We start from the raw sequence: 26,450 nt of genomic DNA, 5'->3' as shown, positions 1-26,450 counted from the left end.
CTCATGGGTGGGGTGGGGGATTGTGGTCCTTTGGCACCTGGAGGGCCACACCTCCCCCACTTCTGTCCTGGGCAGGAAGGATTGCCTATAAAATATGGAAATTCAGTAATGCATGCCACTGAATTAGGAGCAAGAGGAAGAAAAGGAAGCAGGCAGCTAATCTGCTCTTGAAGCTGCTCTCCGCCACTATTACAAAATCTGTGTCACTCACTTAGCACTCAATTTCAATTAGATGTAATCAGGGCACCTCTCTATGCATTTGATTTTCTGTAATGGAGTGATTAGGAGGATCCAGACTAAACACCAGCAGTGCGACAGTGTCCTCTGAAGCTGTGCTTTTCAGGGTGGGTAGCATGTGCTATAGACATCAGGTGGTTTTTACAAGACATTCTCAAGTTTGCAGTCGTATGGGCCCTTACTTGCAGGTAAATGCAAATGAATTTTACTTTTGCACAGCAGATTAGCAGCCAGTGTGGTGTGGTGGTTAAGAGCGGTAGACTTGTAATCTGGGGATCCGGGTTCGCGTCTCCGCTCCTCCACATGCAGCTGCTGGGTGACCTTGGGCTAGTCACACTTCTTTGAAGTCTCTCAGCCCCACCCACCTCACAGAGTGTTTGTCGTGGGAGAGGAAGGGAAAGGAGAATGTTAGCTGCTTTGAGACTCCTTCGGGTGGTGATAAAGCGGGATATCAAATCCAAACTCCTCCTCCTCCTCCTCTTCCTCTTCCTCTTCCTCCTCCTCCTCCTCCTCCTCCTCCTCCTCCTCCTCCTCCTCCTCCTCCTCCTCCTCTTCTTCTTCTTCTTCTTCTTCTTCTTCTTCTTCTTCTTCTTCTTCTTCTTTTTCTTCACATGCGCCTGCCTGTCTCCAGCTGGGCAATCAAGGAGCGTTGTCAGAGTTCAAGGACGCATTTTAGCCCTGCAAAAACTATCGAGGAGGGTGGGAAGCAGGGCTGACGAGGGGTGTGACCTGGGGAGAATAGGTGTGGCTAGGAGGAGTCTCAAGGGTCAGATAAAAAGGCCAGGGAGGGCCACACCCAGACCTGAAGTTCTCAACCCTTGGTTTAAAGTATGAAATAATAATAATAATAATAATAATAATAATAATTTATATTTATATATTATAATAATTTATAATTTATATTTATTTAATATATTTATACCCTGCCCATCTTTTCCCCAGCCACTCTGGGCGGCTTTCAACAGAAATATTAAAATATACTGATTTCTTAAAGATTAAAAGCTTTCCTAACTGATTTTTGTAGCTTGAGCTGGTTTTTTAAAAATGAAATTTGTGCTGATTCTATTGTAACAATCTATTCTTCGAAGATATGTAATCTTAACATTGTGTTCATGTAATCTACTTTGAGCTGGTTCTGTTTAAAAAAGGGGGGCGGGTGGAAAGCAATACAGAATGTTTCCAGCTGATAAAATAATTACAGCATGCACTCTGCTTGTTTTAGATGTACCTCCATGAGGGGACTGTCGCGGTGCATGGGACTTTTGCATACGTGTCTCAGCAGGCATGGATATTTCACGGGAGCGTCAGAGACAACATTCTTTTTGGAGAAGAATACAATGCACAGAGGTAAATATAAAATTAGACAAGAGGATAATGAGGTTGTCACTGTGTGTGTGTGTGTGTGTGTGCCTTCCTCAGGAACATTGCGGGTTCCTTCCTGAACATTAGCTTTCTCTGGTCATTTTACTTGAAGTGTGCAGACAGGTTTCTACCCAACACATTACTAAGGAGCAATACAAGTTAAATAACTGTAAGGCTGCAATCCTACGGTGTGTCGGAGAGCATTCTAGGCACCCACATGTTTTTTTTTTGGGGGGGATCTTCTTCTCCCAAGGTGCAGGGAGAGGCACCCACCCTTAGTACGTTTCCAAGCACAGGACGTTTCCGAGCACAGTTCAAAGTGTTGGTGCTGACCTTTAAAGCCCTAAATGGCCTTGGTCCAGTATACCTGAAGGAGCGTCTCCACCCCCATCATTCTGCCTGGACACTGAGGTCCAGTACTGAGGGCCTTCTGGTGGTTCCCTCGTTGCGAGAAGCCAAGTTGCAGGGAACCAGGCAGAGGGCCTTCTCGGTGGTGGCGCCCGCCCTGTGGAACGCCCTCCCATCAGATGTCAAAGAGAAAAACAGCTACCAGATTTTTAGAAGACATCTGAAGGCAGCCCTGTTTAGGGAGGCTTTTAATGTTTAATAGATTATTTTATTTTATTTTTCTGTTGGAAGCCACCCAGAGTGGCTGGGGAATAAATTTATTATTATTATTATTATTATTATTATTATTATTATTATTATTATTATTATAGTCAATCTGACTTTGTCAGCCAGGGGGTCACAATTGTTTTTGCAGCCCATGGACTCATTTGGAATTTTGAGGAAGTGGCTGCCGGATGTGTGGCACAACATAAAATGGCTTCCCCCATCTAAAAGAGCGAAAGGAGAGGCAGAGCCACAGAATGGGGTGGATACACCAGCCATCAAAATGCGGTAAAGGCACCTACCTCAGCCACTGTAGCCATCGCCCATGGAGAGAAAGTCTTTGCACCTTTCCTTTGTTCAGAACAGGCAGCAGGCCTGAAGGAGGCCTCTATGGACATTTTTGTGACCGGTGGTCAGGGATTCACCTCAGAAGCACCCTGGAAGGCCAATTCCCTCACAGGCTTTTAAACTCAGGGGCAGAATTCCACCTCGCACGTCAGTGGATCTTGGGGAAGTGTTGGGTTTGTGTGTTCATACCAGAGAAAGACTGCTTCTATAGATCTTAGTTTGGTTTGTCTTCTCAGCTGGGCGCTTCTCACGTTTCAAATATCATGTTTCAAATATCACCCCCAGTTTGTATTGTCATGTGGTGTGTGTCAGATTCCAAGTGCCACGGGTTGTGCTTTGAAAGTGTAGAACAAGAGGGGAATAATAATAATAATAATAATAATAATAATAATAATAATAATAATAATAATTCATAACAAACTGAATATGTTAAATCTGCCCCTGGCTCACCAACAAAAAAACAAAACAAAAAAAAACAGCAGCTAATGAGACATGGCATTGCTAATTAGTGTCATTTCAGTCTATGCATATTGCTTTTTAATTTTGGGGAGATTAATTAAAGCCAGACGGAGCAAACTGCCTTGTGGTGAATGACACCCATCCATCTAGCCCAGGGAAGGCAACTTCTCTTCCTCAGCCCACTATCGATGTCCACATTTCATCCAGCATTGTCTTATCAGGAGTTTCAGGCACCCAGAGCACCTTCAGCACCTTGGAGAGCTCCTAGGTTTCTGCTGAGCTAGCTTTGCTAGTTGTTGTCCGAGCAAGTGCCCAGCTCCAACTGAAGCTTTATATAGGCTGGCTGGACCGTAAAGCAGCGAGTGTTGCTTACTGCTGCAATTCTAACCCCGCTGACCTCAGAGCATGTCCCATTGATTCCAGCATACTTCTGAGTAGACATGGTTAGGATAGCCTTAATCTATTTTATGCGATAAAACCCAGAGCAGAATAGCAGCGAGGGAGACAGACTTCAAACCAAGCTAAAAGCTAGACAATTTACAGTTCATCTAAAGTTGAAGAGATGGGCCAATGTCTGGATCCACAACTGGGGTGCCACCCTGACCATTTGGGCCTCTGCAAGGGGCAGGATGCTTGGCAGGATTTCTGATGCTGTGGGAAACGGGTGAGAATGGGAGGTGGTGGTCCTTCAGCTATCCTGATCCCACACTACTTAGAGCAGTGCAGGTAAAAACCAGAGGAAGAGCCATAGCTCAGTGGTAAGGCATCTGCCTTGCGTACAGAAGGTTCCAGGTTCAATCCCTGACACTTCCAGGTAAGTTTGGGAATGTCTCCTGTCTGAAATCATGGAGATCCCCTACCATTCCATATAGACATTACAGAGCTAAATTGACCTAAGGTGGCTTCCAACATTATGTTAGTTCCACTTTGAATTTTGCCTGGGAGCAAGCTGAAAGCCTGCATGAATGCTATTAGTGATTTTTATGTAATAGTATATACTTAGTTCATGTCTACAAAACTAGTAGTGTCTCTCTTGCTTGGAAAGAAATAGTGATTTGCAAGAGTCTGAATGCTCCATTTTTTTAAAAAAAAGGTACAATTATGCCATTGAAGTCTGCAGCCTGAAGTCAGATATGGACCTTCTTCCATATGGAGATATGACTGAAGTAAGTGTTTTAATACAAGCTGCATTTAACTTGGACATTCAGCGCATGCTATCGGGCGCCATTTTCTGACAAATGCCCTCCAGTAAGCGCTTTAATTCATAGTGAAACAGCTTTCCTATTCTTACCCTATCCGTCGGCATTGTCAAATTAATCTTGCCATGTCCCTTTTGATTTCACTGGCTGGGGCTGGGGGCTGGGGAGGTGCATGAAAGCACACAAGGGCAACAATCAATCTAGCCTCAGTGTACACTTCCAGACATGTACAACAAATTGCTATGTGGATTAGACGTCCCTTACGAGGAGTGCCAGTGTGGCAACCGTGGCACACATCTGCCTGCAGAGGCCTTCTCTAGTCCACTCCTGCTGTTGAATGAAGCATTTTGTTGTAACCAGTAGAATAGGTTGCTCTCTCTCTGTGTTTTCCCACAACAGTTTCTCTGGTTTGTAAATTGGCCCGCAGGCCCAAAATGGTCAGTGACCCCCGTGACGTGTTACTCAGCCTGCTGGATCAGGCCAATGGCCCGTCTAGTCCAGCATCCTGTTTTCGCAGTGGCCAGCTGGATGCCTGTGGGAAACCAGCAAGCAGGAGCTGAGCGCAAGAGCCCTCTTCCCTCTTGCGGTTTCCAGCAACTGATAAGCAGAAGCATTACTGCATCCAGTTGTGGAAGCAGAGCATTGCCATTGATAGCCTTGTTCTCCATGAATTAGTGTAGTCCTCTTTTTAGAGTCACCCAGTTTGGTACCCATCTCTGCCTCCTGTGGGAGCGCGTTCCATAGTTTAACTATTTTCAGGTAGGTAGCCATGTTGGTCTGACACAGTCGGGGGGGGGGGAATTGTCCTTAGAGAATAACTAAGTGTGTTCTGGGTATAAGCTTTCGTGTGCATGCACACTTCTTCAGTTTAACTGTGTGTTGCATGAAGGAACACTTCCTTTTATTTGTCTTGAATCTTCCAGCATTCATCTTCTTTCCTTATGCCCTTCTAGAGTTATGGGGGAGGGGAACCAACCACTTCTCTACTCACTTTCTCCATGCCATGCTTAATTTTATATAAAAAAATTCATGCCTCCACTTACCTTATCTGCAAACTAAAAAAAACCTAATGCAGTGGTACCACGGGTTACAGACGCTTCAGGTTACAGACTCCGCTAACCCAGAAACAGTACCTCCGGTTAAGAACTTTACCTCAGGATGAGAACAGAAATTGTGCAGCGGCAGCGGGAGGCCCCATTAGCTAAAGTGGTACCTCAGGTTAAGAACAGTTTCAGGTTAAGAACTGACCTACAGAACGAATTAAGTTCTTAACCCGAGGTACCACTGTACCACAACCTGTCCTAAGACTTGTTAGCTAGCAACCCAGGGTGTGGGTGGGTCCCTTTCTTCCCACCTTTCAAGGCAGCCTTATGATTGAAGAAGAGACTCTAATTTGTCTCAGGGCCAAGACACCCTTTGCATGTTTTGTCTCGGACAATTTAACGGGAGCAGAATAGGGAAGCTCTGTCTGGATCTGTTTTATTTTTTAAGCACCTCACCTAATTTTCAAAAGAGCCACAAAAGCAGCAAAGGAAAATCCCAGAGTCTTCCTGTTTCATTTCCAACTGGATTGCTCTGTTTTTCCCTGTGACTGATTGCAATGAAAGCAGGTCCATATTTAGGGAAGGGGGTGGGGAGGGGGGTGAGGATAGAAATACAATAATGGATTTTGGCACTGTGTCCCCCACAGGCCACCTTGTCAGTTTAAATTTATATTAAGGGCACTCTCTACCTGGGATTATTATGATGTGTAATCTAGCTCAGAACTCAATCGCATTTGAGCTATTTCTGTACTGCCATGGCAGATATTTGAAAAAGATACCAGGTGCCTCATTGGAGCGTGTGTCTGCAGAGCTGTCCAAGTGTCTGCCATGGGACATATCCCCAGAAGAATATTCTGGAGAAGCACACATGCAAACTCCCTTTACAGATATTCCCCTATAAATGGGTCTCCTCTTCCATCTGAGCTGCAATTCGCCACAAAAATGTAGAGGTGTAAGAATGTGTATTTATATAGTTGCACAGCCCACCCCATTCTCCAAGCCGTGAAATTCTCCAGGGGTTCCCATGCTTATCCAGGGTTCAGTTTCCTTGGAGTGAAGGTCAGTTGAGACTGTGGTGGTGTTAGGATACATCTATGGAACCTCTGCATAGGACGAAGGGGCTACCAGCAATAATACCCCAACAGACCTTGCTTCTCCATTAGTCGCAGCTTTTCTTCCAGCACAGAGCAAACATGTCTCTCTGTGTCTCCAACTCCAGCCTGCGTCCTGCTCAGCTCACACAGACCACCCTAGCTGCTGTTTTCCTACCCAGCAGCTGCTGGGGGGGGGGCAGGGAGAGAGGAACGCGCACCCATTTGTTCTATAGCACAGAGCAACTTATTTGGTTATGCTGATTGCGGTGATTAACTAGTCGTCCAAGACAAAACTACCTAGACAAAATGGACTGGTTTGGCAAGCTTCCTCTTGCGTTAGCGGGCAGAATGGTTTTAATGTTGCACAACAGAGGAATCCACTGCAGCAGTTGCTCTCAGGGAAGCACGTTGCACAACACCCTATACAACAACACATTGTGCAACAAAGTAACCAGCAGCTTGCTTATGCATTCCCTTGTGCAACGGAGTTCCTTGGGTGCAAAACAGTTTCTAGTGGAATAAGAATGCTGCTAAGGGAATTTAGCTTAGCACTACAGTGGTACCTCTACTTACGAATTTAATGCGTTCCGAACGCACATTCGTACGTCGAAAAAATGTGTAAGTCGAATCCCATAGGAATGCATTGAGAGAGAAAATTTGTATGTAGAAGCAACCCTATCTAAAAATTCGTAAGTAGAAAAAAATCCTATCTAAATCGCATCCAAGATGGCGGACGGAGCTCCATTCGTAAGTAGAAACATTCGTAAGTAGAGTTATTCGTAAGTAGAGGTACCACTGTACATTGGATACATAGGAGCCAACTCCTAGGGGCCCCTCCCAATAAAATATTTGACGGAGCCCCCCCCCCCCCAGCTGATGGGCATTGCCATCAAATGGTGTTTGTATGTGTCACATCTTGTGATTGATTATGCCGGGGGGTGCTTACCTGCTCCTCCATATTTTATTCAAGTTGGCACCCCTGATTGAATACAACACATTGTATATATTGAATATGGAAATTCTTCCCTTTCAAAGATAGGGGAAAGGGGGCTCAACCTTTCTGGAGGCCAGAAGCAGCGAATCAGCTTAGCTCGTGCTGTGTATGCCAACAGAGACATTTATTTATTGGATGATCCCTTGTCAGCAGTTGATGCACATGTGGGCAAGTATATTTTTGAAGCATGCATCAAAGAAGCGCTACGAGGGAAGACTATCCTCCTCATTACTCATCAGCTGCAGGTAATGGAAATGGAAGGGAATGGGTTTCAATAGCTTAGCATATGAATTTGTTTTTAAGTCTTACATAGGATAGACCCAACGGCTGGAACAGAGGAAGCTGCCTTATAAGAGGTAGGCCATTGGTCAGTCTAGCTCAGTAGTTTCCACACTGACTGCCAACATCTCTCTGGGGTTTCAGGCAAGGTTGTCTCCCAGCCCTACCTGGAGATGCCGGGGATTGAACCCGGGACCTTCTGCATGCAAGGCAGATGCTCTGTTTCGTTGTTTCATTGTTACTCTCCTGCTGCCAGCTTGATAAAAATGAAAAAAAAAACAGCAATACACCAGCAGGGGGCACAAGAGCCACAGCTCAAAGCTTAAGGGGCTCAGCTTTTTATAAAATTAAAAAAAAATAAAAATTCGGAAGAGAAAGAAAGGTACTTCTTCTCAGCGATGCTGGAAATTTGCTGTTGCTTGACATAGATGGAGCCATTCTATGTGCAGTTCAGGCTAAGCACACCCTTAGACTCCCCCCCCTGCAGTAATATATAGCGCTTCTGCTTCAGACAGGTGTGGGAACAGGGCCCGCCCTAACATTAGGAAGAGTGAGGCAGACACGACAGGTGGCACATGCTGAGGAGTGAAAGTACTGAAGGGACAGTGCTGTGTGCTACATGTGTCCAGTCTCTGGTTGGAGCACAACTTGCATTTATTCCAGATCATTGGCTGAGCATACTGGGAATGATGGGAGTTGTAGCCCAACAGCTTCTGGGGCCTCAAAATTGAGGAGTGCTGCCCTAAACTAGCCTCAGGTGCAAGCAGACAATATTGTCTCATCATCTGCATTGTTGACAGTAAGGCCCCCATCTTCACTGTACATTTAAAGCAGTATCATAGCATTTTAAAGAATAATAGCTGCTGAATTTTCACAATCTGAATGGTGCAAACGAGTGCGGGAACATAGAGAACTGAATTGAATACTGGAGAAATGAGAAATGGAGGGAAACCAAAACTGACAGGTTCATTCATCCCTAGGCAGAACCCAGCAACAGCCTACTGTCTCCTTGCAGTTTGCACCAAACTCAAAGTACTTTTCTACCTTTATTGTTCCTGAAGCATTGCAGTTTTTACACGTCTCTAACAACTTTGGGAGGGAGGGAGAATCGGGATGCGCTCTCTTCCTCGCTTTGCCTGGTGCACAGAATGTAGCATTTTATCTATAAACTATAATTATGATCCTCAACAAGGGTGCGCGGCGGCAGAACATTTGATGTTTTCCAAACTACAAACTGAAACTTGTCTTTATTCTGAAAATGCATTTTGCACTGCGTATTCCCTTCAGCTCATTTCCCACTTAACCAATTTTCTTTCTCTCCCCCTCCCCATTGCCTTTAAACACACACACACATGCATGCCAGTACTTAGAATTTTGTGATGAAATCATATTGCTCGAAGGCGGAGGAATATGCGAGAGCGGTACCCACGCAGCGCTGGTTGCTGCGAAGGGGCGTTACGCTAATCTCATTGAAAACCTGCGCTTGGAGGAAATGCCGGTGGGTACCAGTCCTCAACGCTGACATACCAGGGCAAACAACAAGAGGAAGCGGTTGCGTGCCAGCTTTTTTACAGGGGCCATCTTGCTGAAGCGTGCCAGTAACCAGAGGCTGGGTTTGCTGGGCCTTTGAGGACTCAGTGAGGGAGGGCAGGGCAACCCAGAGCAACTAACCATGATGGCTAGGCTCTGCTTCTGTGGTCGGAGGCTTCTGAATACCAGAGGCTGGAAACCACAGAAAGCTGGGCTCCTGCTCATAGGCTTGCCATTGGGGCATGCGAATGGCTGCTGTGAGAACAGAACGCTGGGCTTTGGCCTGATCCAGCAAGCTTTTTGTATGTTGTTATGACTCTTCTTTCTTATATACTTAACAACTAGAATAAGAGTGGGGGACCTTTGTTCAGCCTGGGGGCCACATTCCCATGGGGGAATCTTCCAAGGGCCAATGCTAGTGGTGGACGAGGTCCGGTGGGGGAAAAACACAGAGCAATGGATGTGACTCTTACTTTTTGTATAGCTACATTTCAAAGGTCTCTCTCTTTCTTACACACACACACACACCCTTCCATCTTCCATGCAGGGAAGCAAGAGGCACAATTATACAGTAGTTCAAGAACACATTTCTAGACAGGAACAACTATATAGATTTGAGATGCAAGCAGAGCTAGTGAAGGGGGGGCTTGGGGGGAGTCTGAAGCGCCATATAGAGTGACCTGTCAGGAGAGGAGAACGCTTGGTACCTGGGCCTGAGTTTCCCCCATACCTGATAGAGTCATCATTTGTTATTTCAAATGCCTAATCAGACCTTCTTCAGGGGAGGGCAGCTCATCATAATAAAACAACACAAAAACCGTTTAATGCACTATAGTGCCCTGCACGTCCCGTAGCCATTGATAGCCTTCTCCTGCATGGATTTGTCTAATCTCCTTTAAAAGTCACCCTCGCTGTTGACCATCCCTGCCTCCTGTGGGAGTGAGTGCCATAGTTTAACATCTGTGTGCTTCCCTTTGCCTGTCTTGAATCTTCCAACATTCAGCTTCATTGCATGGCCCTGAGGGCTGGGATTATGAGAGTGGGTGAAAAATGATTCCCTCTCCCCTTTTCTCCACACCACACATAATTTAAATACCTCTGTTATGTCACTTGGACTTAAACTACTAGAAGGAATTGCCTTCACAACCTGTTTCAAGGGGGAGCTTCCCACCATTGGAAACTGGATGCTGGGTTAGAGGTGAGCATGGTTTGCTCCGGCTGGGCTTCTCTTGCAAAATATTCACTCCATGTATTTCTCTATTGCAGGTTCCACATGACACCCTCCTTTTTTCAGACACGGTGGATGTATGTGTGGAGGAGAACCAGGAGGATGTCCCCGAAATCTCTTACATAGGAACCGAAAACCCTGGTGAGATCATTTAGTATCATAATCTTCTTTTACAAATGGCTTTGACTGCTCACCTGACATTTCTCTCGCATCCCCCAGCTTTTGACGTTTCTGACGAGCCGAGCAAGGAATCCAGGAGCGACCTCAAAGTGAGAAGAGACACAGGTACTTCATACAATCTCTTGCTAATTGGTTTAAATTGATTAGAAATTTAAATGGGTATCGCTGTAATGCTTGGGGTGGGGGCTTGAGCTGGGGGGTGGGGGGTGGGTCCTAGGCACCCGAAAGCTTTCAAGGGGTCTGGAACTGTCAGGGTTCAGTTTACACGGATGGCTACATGTGTGCTGTACACGCAAAGGCCCCATCACTACAGATGCTACCCCTGTGCATGGCATGTAGGGAACTGCTTTATACTGACCTTTTTTTTCCATGCCACGGATTTCAGAGAGGAACATGTACCTCCTTTGCTTTGCCCTGGACTTTTAAGTTCAGTGCAGGATCCTTCTCCTCCTGCTCCTCCTCATTATTTCTACAGAATCACAGAGTTGGAAAGAACCACGAGGGTCATCTAGTCCAACCCCCCCCACAATGCAGGAATCTTTTTGCCCAACATGGGACTTGAACCCATGACCCTGAGATTAAGAGTCTCATGCTCTACCAACTGAGCTATCCCAGGTTAATTTGATTTGTTTCCTGCCCTTCGCCATAACGTTCCAGAGCAGGCAGCAGCTGTTTAAAATTCTGTGCTGAAAAGAGTTTAAAACCAATCGCGGTCTCAGGAATAGGGTGGGTCCTAATATATATATATGCTACTGGTGTTAAAGGCCGGGGGTGAAGAGGTGTGTTTAGCATATAACTGCAACTGTATAATGAAGGTTCCAGGTACACATCTGTGGACACGGAATTTGGACTTGCAACAGAGAAGGCCATTTCCCAGGTTGCCTGCCCCCAAACATCTGAGGGCAGTGGAGAGAGCTCCCTCTGCTGATCTTAACACCCAAGAGGTTATGCAGAGAAGGGGGCAGTCTATCTGATGTTTGGGACCTTAATCGTTTAGGGATGGGAGTTAAACAAAGTTTTGGCCTAGCGTGTTGCCTGAACTAAGGGTCGTGGTGATGGCTTCTCTTCCTTAACTACAAGCTGTAACCCTACAACAAACCTTGGGCTACATGGGCCAATGGTCTGGCTTGGGATATGGCAAGCCCTTCTGTTGAATGTTCAGCCCGTGTCCTTGATTCTCCACCCTCCAACTTTTACTACTCGGAGAGACTGGGAAATATGGCTCATATCTTATACTCAACATATTTCTTCCCCCAAAACATTATCGGACGAAAAGTGTGCTGAAGATGCTATTCGAGCTGAACAAAAGTTATTGGAACACTGTAAAAACTTCAGAATGAAAAAAATATCAATCGACAGCAATGTCCCTGTTTCACACAAACAGCTTCGTAACAAATCCTTGCTGGAGTGAAAAGAGAAACTGATCCCTTTGCTGAATGTTTCCCTTTTTCCTTTTTGGGGGAGAAAAAAAGCTGGGTAGAAAAATGGGTGGTTGTCACCCATGGAGGCCATGAGTGTAAAAAAGGTCAACATGAGAAACGTTTGGGCAACATATAAGGAAATCCTGTGTGAGGAAGATAACCGATTGAAACTTAAGAACTTTGATGAGATAAAAAATAAGGCGTCAAGCTGGCTAGAATACCACCAAGTATATGAGTTATTTAAACAAGACAAAAAGAGGGGTTTCGGGAAAGAGCGTTCAAGATTTGAGCAAGATCTATTCTATAACAACCAGAAAACCTTATCTAAAATGTATGAAATCTTATTAGAGTTGTCGGTAAAGGATGAGGGGGTGAAGGCAGATATAGTGGAGTGGGCAGAGGACCTAGGACACAACATACAGCTGTCAGAATGGGCGAAATTATGGAAGGAAGACCTTAAGTTCACAGCCTGTTATACAATTAAGGAAAACTATATGAAGGTTTTCTATAGATGGTATCTAACACCAAGCAGACTTGCCTTAATGTAAAAACAAACAAACAAACAAACAACCTCAGATAAATGTTGGAAATGCAATGAAGCGGTAGGTATAACATATCACGTTTGGTGGACATGCAGAAAGATGAGGGAGTTTTTGTTTTTTTAAAAAGATAATTTTTATTAAATTTCCAAATAAACAACACCAAACAACAACAAACAAACAACAACAACAAAACAACAAATAATAACAACCACAAACAAAAACAAAGAATCTTTTGCATTTTGTCTTATATTCACCTATCTCAGTTCATTTTGCTCTGCCGAGCTTTGACTTCCCTCCCTCCCATCATTCGGTTTTCTTTCCCACTCTTATCTCGCAGTTCCTTTTAGTCCATCTACTTAAAACCAATTCGTGAGATTTATTTCAGTCCTGCAAGTGTCTTTAAACTTCTACAGTTCTTCTCCATGTAGTCCATAAATTTACTCCATTCCTTTTGGAATTTTGTCTCTCCCTGGTTTCGGATCCCGCAGGTCAACTTTGCTAACTCTGCATAGTCAATCATTTTCGCCTGCCACTCCTGAATTGTTGGTATCTCTTGTAATTTCCATTTTTGGGCTAATAAAGTCCTAGCCGCGGTTGTAGCGTACATAAATAATCTCTGATCTCCTTTTGCTATCTCCTCTCCCATTAATCCCCAAAGAAAAGCTTCAGGTTTTTTGGGAAAGGTATACCTAAACATCTTTTTCAGTTCATTATATATCATTTCCCAAAATCTTTTTACTTTTTCGCATGTCCACCACATATGATAGAATTCACCATCTTTATCTTGACATTTCCAGCATGTTTTGCTACTCATTCTATACATTTTAGCTAATTTTACTGGTGTTAAATACCATCTATACATCATTTTCATTACATTTTCTTTCAGAGCGGTACGTGCAGTAAATTTCAATGTTTGATTCCACAATTTCAACCACGCATCATATTCAATATTATACCCAAAATCTCTTGCCCAGAAAGATGAGGGAGTTTGGGGGTCTAATTCATAACAAATTAAAAAGGATATTTAAAATCGCACCTCCCCCCCTCCCCAAACCAGAAGCATTTCTATCAGGGATTGTGGGAAATGAGATTCCAAAAGATTTAAAGAAAGTATTCATGTACGCCACCACTGCAACAAGGGTTGTGATTGCACAGAACTGGAAAAGGGAACGTTTACCGGACAAAAAAGATTGGTTGACCAAATTAATGGAGTGCGCGAAGATGGACATGTTGACTGGGCACATAAGAGATCAAACTAAACTCAATTTTTAAAAAGATTGGAACATAGTCAAACAATATTGGAAAGACTATTATGGGGAAATTGAAATTTTGACTGGTTTAGAATTACTTCTGTAAGAAAAAAAAATTCTAGAATATAGTGGAAAAACAGGGAAACAAATTCATAGGCATGTTAAGAGAGGCATTCAAATAAGTGAAACTGAGGACCCAAGTAAGAAGGGGAGGGAAGTCAAATATAAAAGGAATATGAATGAACTAAGCAATTAATCACAAATTTTAGTTTTTGCTTTCTTTATTATTATTTATTATTATTATTTATTATTATTATTATTATCATTTAGAAATACATGCTTAGCCATAGGAGAACTGAGATGTTATAATGTGATTCTACGAATGTAAATTAAAAGAAACCAATAAAGATGATTTGCAAAAAAAGAAAAAGAGAAAGAGAAACTGGTCCCTTTGCTGAATGTTTTCATTTTTCTTTTTCTTTTTTTTTGGAAAAACAAAAGCTTTATATTTGATCAGAAAGGAGAACAAGCACATCAAGAAGGTTTTGCATTCAAAGGCTGGGGAATATTGATCACTTTTCCGTCAAATCAATGCCCTTTTGCTTTTTAATTCCAGCCACGGATTCCAATTCATTCGACAGCCATTAGGAAAACAGAGGTAGCATTTACCATATGGTTTCATCCGGGGGAACCTGGCAGTGAGAGAGCATTTCGCTGAGGCTCCTGTGAAGCCTCAAATGTTTATTTTAGTTGATAGACTCGAGTGACGTCCAATTTTACTTAAAATGCATGAGATTTGTCAGGGCTGGATGACATTACAGCGTGAATAAATGCTCGATGGTTTCCGCTCCAGCTCCTGTAAATCAACTCATTCAGAAAGAGGAGAAGCAAGAAGGCTCTGTTAGATGGAAAACCTACCACGCTTACATCAAGGCATCTGGAGGTATCATCCTGCAACAAGCTTCTTTCCCCCCAAAGAAAACCCTTATTTTGTTACAGTATTGTAGATTTCTGCTAAAATGGAACCTTTTATAGTATGCAAGTATGTAAATGGGGAACTACTCAGGAATCAACGCTGCCAATAAAATCCACTCTTGATTTTATATATATGTTGGGACTGGCAACCTAACTACTAAGCATTGAAGGCAATGTACTCAACACATGCTCAGAGGCTACTGAGAATATCTCCTGTACAAATTGGTACAGACGTCTATGTCCTCCAGTGACGCGGGTGGCGCTGTGGTCTAAACCACAGGGCTTGCCGATTGGAAGGTCGGCGGTTCGAATACCTGCGACGGGGTGAGCTCCCATTGTTGGGTCCCAGCTCCTGCCAACCTAGCAGTTTGAAAGCACCTCAAAGTGCAAGTACTGTAGATAAATAGGTACTGCTCTGGCGGGAATGTAAATGGCATTTCCGTGCGCTGCTCTGGTTCGCCAGAAGTGGCTTAGTCATGCTGACCACATGACCCGGAAAAACTGTCTGTGGACAAACGTCGGCTCCCTCGGCCAGTAAAGCGAGATGAGCGCCGCAACCCCAGAGTCGTCTGCAACTGGACCTAACGGTCAGGGGTATCTTTACCTTTGCCTCTATGTCCCCCTCCTCAAGAATCCTGGGAACTATAGTTGATAAGAGTGCAATACATGATCTGTTAATGATCCATAGCCCCCTTCCTCTCCTAGAGAACTACAGTTCCCAAGGTTCCCTGGAAGACAGAATTACCATGGGAAGACAATTAGGTTGGCAGACACATGGAATAAACCGCTCTTGATGGTTGCTGCACAGTTGTGAAATTCAGTGCGAAATCAGCCAAGTCCTGTCCCCCCAGTATCATCAAATGAGCTTTAAAGATCCATTATTATTATTATTTTTTGCTGTGGCTTTCAGTGACTAATTATAAACCGAGCTTCAGAAGTGGTGCTGTGGTCTGGTTTTAGAATGTCTGAGTTTACATTGTGTTATTTTGTGTGTGCTGGCCTTTAAGTAGACATGGATGCTTTAAATGGTTTTACACATCTGGGGGACAAACTGGTTGACAGGCATGAAACTGGTTCTGCCTGTCATGGGCCCTGGCTCCACTTAACTGTGAGTCGCCCTCCCTTCCCCTCCACCAGTCTCAATGGGCACCAGCCCCTCCTGTCCCCCTTTCTAGGAAATGTGCAGCAAATTCCCATGCATTTTTATTCAAAAGCAAGTTTCACTGACGTTCGGCGGGACTTTGCGCCTAAGAAAAATGCTTCTCTGATTGCAGCCCTAAATGGGCACTCACCAGTGCATTGTGTCCACTCATTCCCTGTTTACTAACTTGGCCCAATGGTCCTTTCTTAGGATTCATCCTGTGGTTCTTCATTGTGCTTCTCTTTGTTCTGATGATCGGTTGTTCAGCCTTCAGCAGCTGGTGGTTGAGTTACTGGTTAAGGCAGGGCTTACGGGTAAGCACACCTTTCAGCATTATAATGTGTTTTACTTGTATACATATAAGTAATTTACTTGTATTACATATAAAGCCGACCTTTCCTTCATAGAACACAAGGTGGCAAAAACTCTTAGGATCTCCTACTCACGAGTAGGACCCTGGCAGAGACACATGCCCGACTGATGCCAAAAAGCATTAGCACGCTTAGGGATCTGCAGAGTCTTCGCAGTTGCGTAACAGACCTATAAACACACACGGAGCACTGCAACATGGCTCCCTCTCAGGCCTGGCTCTAGGGGTAGTCCCGGCGGCGCAGGGCGCCAGGGTGCCAGGCCGGGAGGTGGGCGCTGCGCGGAAAAGCCATGTGGAAGCCGTGCTGCGCACAGCGCCCGCCCACCAGGGTGGGGGCGCCAGAGCGATCTCCGCGCCACGGCGCCCGACCGGCTTGAGATGGCCCTGCTCTCTCTCTCTCTAGCATCAGGCTGCAAAGAGACAGAACAAAGGACAATAGTTCCACTTCAGGAAACACAGTAACACAAACATCCTGTCTTCGTCACTTCCCACTGTGGAATGAAAACATACACCATCATGTGATAAACAACAATCCCATGACAGCAGACACGGGGAATGAATCTTCAACAAAAACAGTTCTCCTCCTCCCTGTTTTGTCCTCACAACAACTCTGTGAGGTTGGTTAGGCTAAGAGGCGGTGATAGGCCCCAAGTCATCCAGTCGGCTTCATGGCCTGCAGGGATTTGAACCCTTGTCTTTAGCTTTAAATTATCTACAGTTTAGTGTTACACCCAAACCATGAACTGTGGTTCATCTTAACTACAGTTTCTTGAAACAAGCCAGCTTCTTAAACTGTGGCTTGGAGTTGCTTTGTTTAAGCAATTCACAGCTATGATTCATCATGGCCTGTTGGGTTCGGACAACCTGTGACTAATCTAAAATGAAAATGGAAGCCTTCAAAGTCCTCCCTGTTGCTATGCTGGAGAGGAAGTGGGTGAGCCCAAGCTTGTTCTTGTTGTGCTAAACTATTTGTCACAGTGGCCGGAGCGGGCTACTTCAGAGTAACGACTCTACACAGCTCTGCATTTTATTCTTTTATTGGTGCTGCGTATTTACAGTGCTGAAGTCATTGCTATTTACACGGAGCTATGTGTTCAGTCGGGTTCAGAACCTCCGAATGGCTTTTGGCGCGTCTTTCTCCAACACAAAAGCCTGGGTAGACCCATCCTCTTTCCTCTCCGCTTTCTGCGCAATTCCGGAGTTGGGGGGATGGGTCTCCCCCCCCTATTTGCCCCTTCCTGTCCCACCTGGGACCCTGGCTCCACTACCTTGCCTGAGCCTCGGACACGACTTCCTGCTTCCCCACTGGAATCGGAACTCTCTCTGCTTTCCCCTGTGCTCGGGGATGGGCTTGAACTCAGGAGGGGAGGGACTTCACGATATCCCCTGTCCCTCACATCCACCCCCCTCCCAAGCTCCCCTTCTCCCCTCCCCAGGTCCCCCCCAGGTGTCGGTGACGACTGGAAGCCTAAGAACTCAGTACTTTCCGAGCCCGTTGGCGTGAACACCTCCCCCCAGTCCTGCGAGCCCCCCCCTTCCGCCTGGGAGGACTGGAATCCCAAAAAGTCTGTGGCGTCAGAGCTGGTGGGGGTAAAAATGTGCTGCCAGTCTGCTTCTTCCTCTGACTGGGTGGATCTCGGCGACGCCCATACTTCTTCCTCTGGTTCCTCAAACTCCGCTTCCCATCCCCATGGTGAACTGCTCTCCAGTACTTCCTCCCCCTCCCCCTCCCCCTCCCTTTCCATGTGCCAGGGCTTGGGTCTGTGGGGAAAGAGGGCGTGAAATTCTTCCACCAAGAATTCCTCCTGTATCTGAGTGGCTGGGACCCATGTATTCTGTGACGGTGGAGCATCCTCCCATGCCATGAGGTACTCCAGGCCCCTCACCCCTCTCCGTGAATCAAGGATGGCCGTGGCCTCATTGAGTTGCTCCCTGCCTTCCCTCTCCCCCCCTCCCTCAGGGGTTTGTTCGCTGTCTCGGAGCCTGCTGCTTTCCCTGTACGGCGACAGCAGCGATCTATGAAACACTGGATGCACCCTCATGTCCTCTGGTAGTGCCAATCTGAAGGCCACCGGATTGACCTGTTGCGTGACCGTGAAGGGGCCCAGCCGTCTGGGCGCCAGCTTTTTGCACCTCCCTCTAATGGGAAGGCCCTCCGAGGACAACCAAACCTTGTCCCCCACCCTGATGACCTCCCCTTGTCGCCTGTGGCGATCTGCCCCCTTCTTGTACGCTTCCTTGGCCCTCTCCAAGTGTTCTCTGAGCTGCTGGTGCACCGTCTCCAGTTCCTCTGCCCAATCCTCTGCCAGTGGGCCCTCCTCCTCCTCCTCCCCCTCCCTCTCCGGGAAAGATCTGAGGTCGCGCCCATAATTGGCCTTAAAGGGCGACACCCCTGTGGAGACGTGCACTGCATTATTGTAGGCAAATTCCGCAAGTGGCAGGCGATCCACCCAGTCCGTTTGTCTCTGGCTGACGTAGCATCTCAGGTACTGCTGCAGAATGGCGTTGACCCTCTCCGCCTGTCCGTTGGTCTGCGGGTGTCTAGCCGTCGATAAGCTGACCTCCACCTGCAGGAGGTTCATGAGCCGCCTCCAGAACCTGGAAACAAATTGGCGGCCACGATCCGAAATAACCCTTAAAGGTAATCCATGCAGTCTGAATACGTGGTCAACAAACAGTTTGGCTGTCTCTTCTGCAGAGACCGCCCTGGCACACGGTATAAAGTGGCACATTTTGGACATAAGGTCCACCACCACCAACACTGCGGTCTTGCCCCTGGACGCAGGCAGGTCCGTGATGAAGTCCATGGACACCACTTCCCACGGCCTGTGTGGGGTGGCTAAGGGCTCCAGCAATCCTGCTGGCGCTGCTCTGACTACCTTTGCCCGCTGGCAGGTGTCACAGCCCCGTACATAGTCTCTAACATCTTCCCGCACCCCTGGCCACCAGAAGTGTCTCATGACTAGGTGAGCGGTTTTGTCCCTTCCAAAATGACCCGCCGTTGGGTTGTCGTGCATCTGCTTGAGGACCTTACGTCTAAGCTGGGTGGTGGGCAGGTACAGTGCACCCTTGTAGAAAAGCAGCCCCCTGCGTTCTGCAAAGTCTTTTGCCTGCTCCCTCCCCCCTCTCAGTTCTCTGAAGATGCGGTTGGCAAAGTCATCCGCTGCCGTCAGTGCTGTGAGTTCTGCCTCGCTCACCACTGCTGCTCCGCAGGACCATGCTGATGGGGGGAAAATGTGCCTGGGTGCTGGTGGCAACTCCTGCTCCATGTACTCTGGTTTGCGGGAGAGGGCATCCGCCCTGACATTCTGCTCCCCCGGGATGTAGTGGATGGAGAAGTTGAAGTTCGAGAAGAACTCTGCCCACCACCGTATCTGCCGCTGGTTGAGCACCCTGACTGTTCTCCAGAACTCCAGGTTCTTGTGGTCTGTGCACACCTGGATGGGGTGCTTGGCGCCCACCAGGAAGTGTCGCCAGTGCTGGAAAGCAGCGTGGATCGCAAGAAGTTCCCTATCAAACACCGTGTAGTTGCGCTCCGGCTGGGTCAGCTTCCTGGAGAAGAAGGCACAAGGTCTCCACTCTCTGTTGGCGTCCAGTTGCAACAGGATCGCTCCCAAAGCCCTGTCTGAAGCGTCTGTTTCCACGCGTAGGGGCGCATCCTGCACCATGTGGAACAGGTTTTGGTCTGAAGCGAACACCCTCTTGAGGCTTTCGAACGCTGCTTGCGCCTCTGGTGTCCACCTGAACTTCTGCTTGCCTCTCAGGCAGTCCGTGATTGGAGCCGTAACACGCGAGAAGTTCTTGATGAATTTCCTGTAGAAGTTGGCGAAGCCTAGGAGGCGTTGGGCATCTTTGCGCGTCCTGGGGCTGTGCCAGTCCAGGATGGCCTGCACCTTGTCCTTGTCCATCGCCAGCCCCTTGTCTGACAGTTTGTAGCCCAGGAAGTCCACCTCCCTGGTGTGAAACTTGCACTTCTCCAGCTTCACATACAGGTGGTTCTCCTTCAGGCGCTGCAACACCTCCCTGACATCCTTCACATGTTGCACTGGGTCATTGGAATAGATAAGGATGTCATCCAGGAAGACCAAGCAGTTCTTGAAGAGGAGGGACCCCAGGACGTGGTGCATGAAGGCCTGGAAGCATGCTGAGCCCCCTTGCAACCCGAAGGGCATCACCAGATATTCAAAAGAGCCCAGAGGCATGAACATCGTGGTTTTCCACTCATCGCCTTCCCGGATCCTGATCAAGTTGTACGCCCCCCTCAGGTCTAGCTTGGTGAAAATCTTTCCCCTGCGTGCCGCTGTCAGGAGATCGTCCACTCTGGGCATGGGGAAAGCCACTGGCTCTGTCACTGAATTGAGCCGTCTAAAATCCACCACAAGACGGCGCTGTTGCGTGTCTTTCTTGTCCACCCAGAAGACCGGGCTGCCCCCTGCTGCCTTGCTTTCTCTGATGAACCCCCGTTTGAGGTTCTTGTCTATGAACGCACGCAGATCCTCCAGCTCCTGATCTGACATGGCGTACAGCTTGGCTGGGGGTATCGTTGCCCCTGGCACCAGGTTGATCTGGCAGTCGAAAGACCTATGTGGGGGTAGGTGGTCGGACTCCGCTTCGCTGAAGACCTCCTGCAGGTCCCAGTATGGTTTGGGTATCGCCTCACCCCCTTTGACGTGCATGGTGGCCACCGTGGCTATTGGAGGCCCCTCCCCTGGTTGGTGCTGGATGCAATGTTCCAGACACAAGTCCGACCCAAACGTGATGCATCTCTGGTGCCAACTGATGGAGGGGTTGTGGCGCGCCAGCCAGCTCATGCCCAAGACGATGGGGGGGTCTGAGATGGTGGTGACGTTGAATGCCAGTGTCTCTGAGTGCCTTCCCACCGTCATTCTCATGGGGGGGGGTTTGATGGGTGATGGCCCCTCCCAGCAACTCCCTGCCGTCAATGGTGGCTACGTGCAGGGGAAAGTCCAGCTGCAGAAGCTGGATCTGGTGCTCTTCTGCAAAGTTTCTCGAGAAGAAGTTGGCTGATGCACCACTGTCAATTAAGGCGAGGACCGTCAGGGGATAGCCATTTGGGAGCGTTAGCGTCACTTCTAGAACCACTCCTGCTCTGGGAGGGGTGGGCTGGCTCTGCTCCGCGCTGTGCGGGTGGGCGGGCTGGGGCTGTTGTCTGCTGACTGCGCCTGGCTGCTGCCCCTTGTCTCCTGCAACCAGGCTTTCCCGTTTCCCTGCTGTGGTGCTGCGTCAGTGGGGGAGGGCACAACCGTTCCCGCCTTTCCTTGCCACTCTCTGCGATGTGGGCAGTCTCTGACGAGATGCTGGGGGGAGTTGCAGAGAAAGCAATTCCCGCCCCTTCCCTCCTTGCGTCTTGTTGCCGCTGGGGTTTGAAAAGCCCCCCCGCGCGCGCTATCAATTTGCATGGGTTCCTGGTCCTGGCTGGCCCCAGGCGTGGCTTGGAAGGGTTGTTGGGGGAGTGGCTTCTCCTGCGACCGTGGGAACCAAGCCCGCTTTGCGCGCGTTGCTTGCTTGTCGTTCCACCGGGATTCCTGTCTCACCCCCACCGCCAGAGCCGCTTTGCTCAGCTGATCCATATTACTGGGCTTTGGACCTCTCGAGAGCTCATCTTTAACATCCTCATTCAACCCCAGGTAGAACGCCGCTTCCATCGGAGGCGAGTGCAGTTCCCACCCCAGTCTGTGCACTAGCATGGTGAATCTCGCCCAATATTCGCGAACTGTCATGGTTCTTTGCCTTAAATTATGCAGTTCCTCCTTGGTCTGGTCCATATGGCTATCGGACGCATACATAGTTTTTAAAGCCTCTAGAAATAGTTTGACATTCTTCATGCAAGGATTCTTTGTCGCGATTAACGGTCTTAGCCACTCCCTGGCTGCCCCTGTAAGGTGTTCCACAATAAACGCTACCCTGTGTTCATCATCAGGGAACTCATCATGGTGCAGCTCAAGAGCATACACGATCTCAGTCTCAAAGCCATGATATTCCCTCGGGTCTCCATTGAACTTGCTTACTAGGGTCCCCGCTCTCCTTCCTGGCAGCACTTGGAGTTGGGGGGCCCCTCCCGCCTTGTTTTTCTCGGCATCCAACTTGTTTTGGAGCTCTACCGCCACCGCCCTTAATTGCTGCTCTTTTTCCTGAAGCGCTCTCACCTGTTCCGCAAGTTGTAGCCGGTCCTCCTGGACCTTCTTGGTTTCTTCTTTAGCTGCCTTTAATTCCCCCTGTGCCTGCAGCGCCAGTTGCTGCAGGTCCTGTTGGGCTTTCTCCGCGATCTGCCGCCATTTCTCCGCCTCTGACGCACTCATCCCGGCAACTCCAAAGTAGCCCAAAAAAAGATTCGGAGGTTGCTGTCACAGTGGCCGGAGCGGGCTACTTCAGAGTAACGACTCTACACAGCTCTGCATTTTATTCTTTTATTGGTGCTGCGTATTTACAGTGCTGAAGTCATTGCTATTTACACGGAGCTATGTGTTCAGTCGGGTTCAGAACCTCCGAATGGCTTTTGGCGCGTCTTTCTCCAACACAAAAGCCTGGGTAGACCCATCCTCTTTCCTCTCCGCTTTCTGCGCAATTCCGGAGTTGGGGGGATGGGTCTCCCCCCCTTATTTGCCCCTTCCTGTCCCACCTGGGACCCTGGCTCCGCTACCTTGCCTGAGCCTCGGACACGACTTCCTGCTTCCCCACTGGAATCGGAACTCTCTCTGCTTTCCCCTGTGCTCGGGGATGGGCTTGAACTCAGGAGGGGAGGGACTTCACGATATCCCCTGTCCCTCACACTATTATATAGACATTATGTCTGAACTGGTCCGATCTCAAACTACGCATAGAAATAGGAATGTATATTTTAATGGAAGTGCCACCCAAGAATACAAAGAGGGTTATATCGGTAAGCAGAGTTCCTACTCTGCCATATATTTTAAATGTTTACTGCAAAACTGTTGGGTTTTGTTGTTTGGCGAAATCACTAACTTTCCCGATGGAGTTTTATCTCATTATATAGTCCAGATAATTGCCCCATGTTCCTGTGTCTCAATTTGTCATTATTTTAGAGAGAGAAAAGTAATCTGCTCTCAATTATAGTCTTCTTTGAAAATCCATTCCTTAAAGGAAAACTACAGCTTCTACCAACTCATCTATGGAATGAGCATCGTTTCCATGATTACCCTGAGCTTCATCAAAGGCTTTGTTTTCACTAAGACAGCATTGCGGGCGTCGTCGAGGCTACACGACACCATGTTTCAGAAGGTATCGCAAATCTCCGGCTGGCAAACAGTGTTGTTACATATTTAACAAGCTGGCTTGATTTTTATCGTCCAATTATGTGCTGTCAGAAAGTCACCGGGTCACTCTTTTTAGCTAGAAATGATGAAAGGTGTGCTTTCAGAACAGCTCCGCATAGAGAGACATCAGTGATAGCTCCTTGGGATGATCACTGGGAAGCCGAGAGGGAGAAGGAGGGCGGGTGCCATAAATCGAGAGGTATTGGGCACATTGTTTAGCTAAACAGAATGGTGGCATCTAGGTGCTCTGTTGAGCTATCCATGGACCCCATCAGTTACCCGACCGTGATGGCCATTAATGCTGGGCCTTGTGCAAACAACCAATAAAGCGACTTGAACAGAGGCAGTCCTGCTTCTGAATACCAGTTGGTGAAAACCGCAGGAGGGGAGACTGCTCTTGTGCTCACGTCCTGCTTGTAAGCTTCCCAACGGGGCATCGAACTGGATGCTGGACTAGATGGGCCCTTGGTCTGATCAAACAAGCTCTTCTTCTTCTCCTACATTCAGTGGAGAGAGTTGCCTGGGAGAGGAGAGACTTGGTGAGAGTTTCAGAGCCAGATAGAGAATCTTAAGAGGACCTCACCTGCACCTTAGTGCAGTTTGCTGAAGCGCCTGATCGTGCCTGGACTGCACAAGCTTCCACCGTGGTTTCCTGCCATTTTACATTTTTTTTTATGACAGGGATTCCTCCCATTTTGAAACCGTTCCCATTTTGAACAGAGTTGTTTTGCATCCCCACTATTGCAATTGCAGTGCTGTGATTCTGGAGTGCATGCTTCATTCCCCCCCCCCCCTTAACAGTTGTGGTGGCGATGGTGAGGAATGAAACCGTGATTTGTGCTTGTCCTTTCAAGTCTGATTTACAAATAAGACCCCCCCCGCCACCACCACCCCCAGTCGCCAAACAAAAACAACAGCCCAGTGCTGTATTCACACTACAGCTCACATGAAGCTGGCACAGATCTACGATCCCAAACACCGAGTGCCACAAAAGACATGTCTGCCATCCCAATTTGTTGTCGTCATTTTACCGCACCCTCCCCTTTTACCCACAGATCTTATGGAGCCCAATGAGTTTCTTTGATACGACTCCCGCTGGCAGAGTAATGAACCGCTTCTCTAAAGATATGGACGAAGTGGACGTGCGGCTTCCGTTTCATGCCGAAATGTTTCTGCAGCAGTTTTTCATGGTCCTCTCCATCATTGTCATCGTCGCCATTGTGTTTCCTTACCTCCTAATTGGAGTCGCTGTCCTAATGATGATTTTCATTCTACTCTTCCGGTAAGTTGGATGTTCCCAACCCCTCTCTCTGGTATGTAGTTGTTTTTCCTACCCCAGAATTTATTTTGAAAATAACAGCAACCCTGCAGTGTGTATTTGATTTGTGTGCTCATTCTGCCCATTGCAAGTTAAGGGAACCCACTGGTCTCTAATTCTACCCTCCCCTCCTGTCAGTTTGTAGTCTCCCCTTGCTTTCCAGAACACAGTCTCTAAAAGGGAGAGATTCCATTTTGGGCTGCTCTAATCCCCCAGATATCCCCTTTATCCCAACTACAGTGGTACATTGGTTCTCAAACGCCTTGGTTCTCAAACGCCTTGGTTCTCAAACGCCTTGGTTCTCAAACGCCTTGGTTCTCAAACGCCAAAAACCTGGAAGTGTATGTTCCGGCTTGCAAACTTTTCTTCGGAAGCCGAACGTCCGATGCAGCTGTCGGTTATTGTTTCGGAGGCGCCTGCACCAATCAGAAGCTGTGCCTTGGTTTTCAAACATTTCGGAAGTCAAATGGACTTCTGGAAAGGATTAAGTCTGGCGCTTTTGTTTTTGCTATTTATTTTGTGTTTTTATTTTGGAGGCTTTTTCAGTTAATTTGTTTTTGTGACTGTGTGGAACCCGGCTCATCTACTGATTGGTTGATTGTGTGACTGTGGAAATGGATAAAAAAAACCCGATCCAAAGAATGACTATCATCAGTGCAGGTAAGAAAAAATAATAATTTTAATTTTTATCATCTACAATACTGTCTTATTTATTTTATATAGCACAGTACATTTTGCTTTCATTTTATGGATCGGTGGTCTTGTTTGATAGCAAAATTCATGTTAAATTGCTGTTTTAGGGGTTGTTTTAAAAAGTCTGGAATGGATTAATTCATTTTGCATTACTTTCTATGGGAAATTGTGCCTTGGTTTTGGAATGCTTTGGTTTTTGAACAGATATCCGGAATGGATTAAGTTTGAGAACCAAGATACCACTGTAATTGAACTTCTTCGATGCTGAGGTCAGAAGAGCCAGCTCTCTTGGGATTCCTGCCACCCACAGTGAGGAATGACAGCCTGAGAGAGGCATCCTCCGAATTGTAGAAGTCCCTCCCCACAAAGGTGCCTCTAGCATCTCCATTCTGTAGCTTCCACTTTATTTGCTTAGCTTCCTGCAGTTCAGGTATGCTTCAAAGACCCACCTCGGTCTGCTTTCTGTAACCCATTGCGTGCTGCTTCCCTTTGGAATCGTTTCACCTTGTTTTCACAAATGCACAATGTTATCCTAACCTGCCCAGAGACCTTATGTACAGGATAAATTCATTATCCTACAGATAATTATCCTACAGATAATTAAAATAGATCTGGCCTAAGTCTACAGTCCTACACCCATGGAACTCACGGCTCATCCACACATTGGCTTGACCTGTATTTTAATTGTATTGTATACAAATTCAATTCCCCTGGTTCCAAGAACTTTTCTCGTTGTTCCGCAGTGATGCCTTGCAAAAAACCTGATGAACTGAATCTCAGTTAAGCAGAATCTCTCTCTCTGCATATCTGATAGGATCTGATTTAGTGGCTAAGATTGGATTTCCGCAAGGCTCAGATATGGAACAAGAAGAAGCTCTCA

The 26,450-nt window shown here is 47.2% G+C and overlaps 1 protein-coding gene and 1 non-coding gene across 2 annotated transcripts in view; one reads left to right on the top strand and one right to left on the bottom strand.

The window, feature by feature from the left end:
* Positions 1-26,450, top strand: part of LOC118086797 (ATP-binding cassette sub-family C member 12) — a 77,943-nt gene that overhangs the window by 20,866 nt on the left and 30,627 nt on the right. Inside the window, exons 12-21 of the mRNA XM_088671100.1 lie at positions 1,460-1,584; positions 4,112-4,184; positions 7,390-7,593; positions 8,991-9,135; positions 10,452-10,526; positions 10,605-10,670; positions 14,632-14,721; positions 16,105-16,208; positions 23,387-23,524; positions 24,615-24,841. Coding sequence (XP_088527226.1) covers positions 1,460-1,584; positions 4,112-4,184; positions 7,390-7,593; positions 8,991-9,135; positions 10,452-10,526; positions 10,605-10,670; positions 14,632-14,721; positions 16,105-16,208; positions 23,387-23,524; positions 24,615-24,841 — 1,247 coding nt within the window. The remainder of the gene's footprint in view (positions 1-1,459; positions 1,585-4,111; positions 4,185-7,389; positions 7,594-8,990; positions 9,136-10,451; positions 10,527-10,604; positions 10,671-14,631; positions 14,722-16,104; positions 16,209-23,386; positions 23,525-24,614; positions 24,842-26,450) is intronic.
* TRNAK-CUU (transfer RNA lysine (anticodon CUU)) lies at positions 11,109-11,182 on the bottom strand. The gene has a single exon. It is a non-coding gene; the product is annotated as a tRNA-Lys (tRNA).

Source organism: Zootoca vivipara, chromosome 6 (assembly GCF_965207765.1).
Source record: "Zootoca vivipara chromosome 6, rZooViv2.hap1.1, whole genome shotgun sequence".
Taxonomy (NCBI): domain Eukaryota; kingdom Metazoa; phylum Chordata; class Lepidosauria; order Squamata; family Lacertidae; genus Zootoca; species Zootoca vivipara.
The sequence above is the reverse complement of the archived record's forward strand: the minus strand, read 5'-3'. Positions and strand labels throughout refer to the sequence as shown.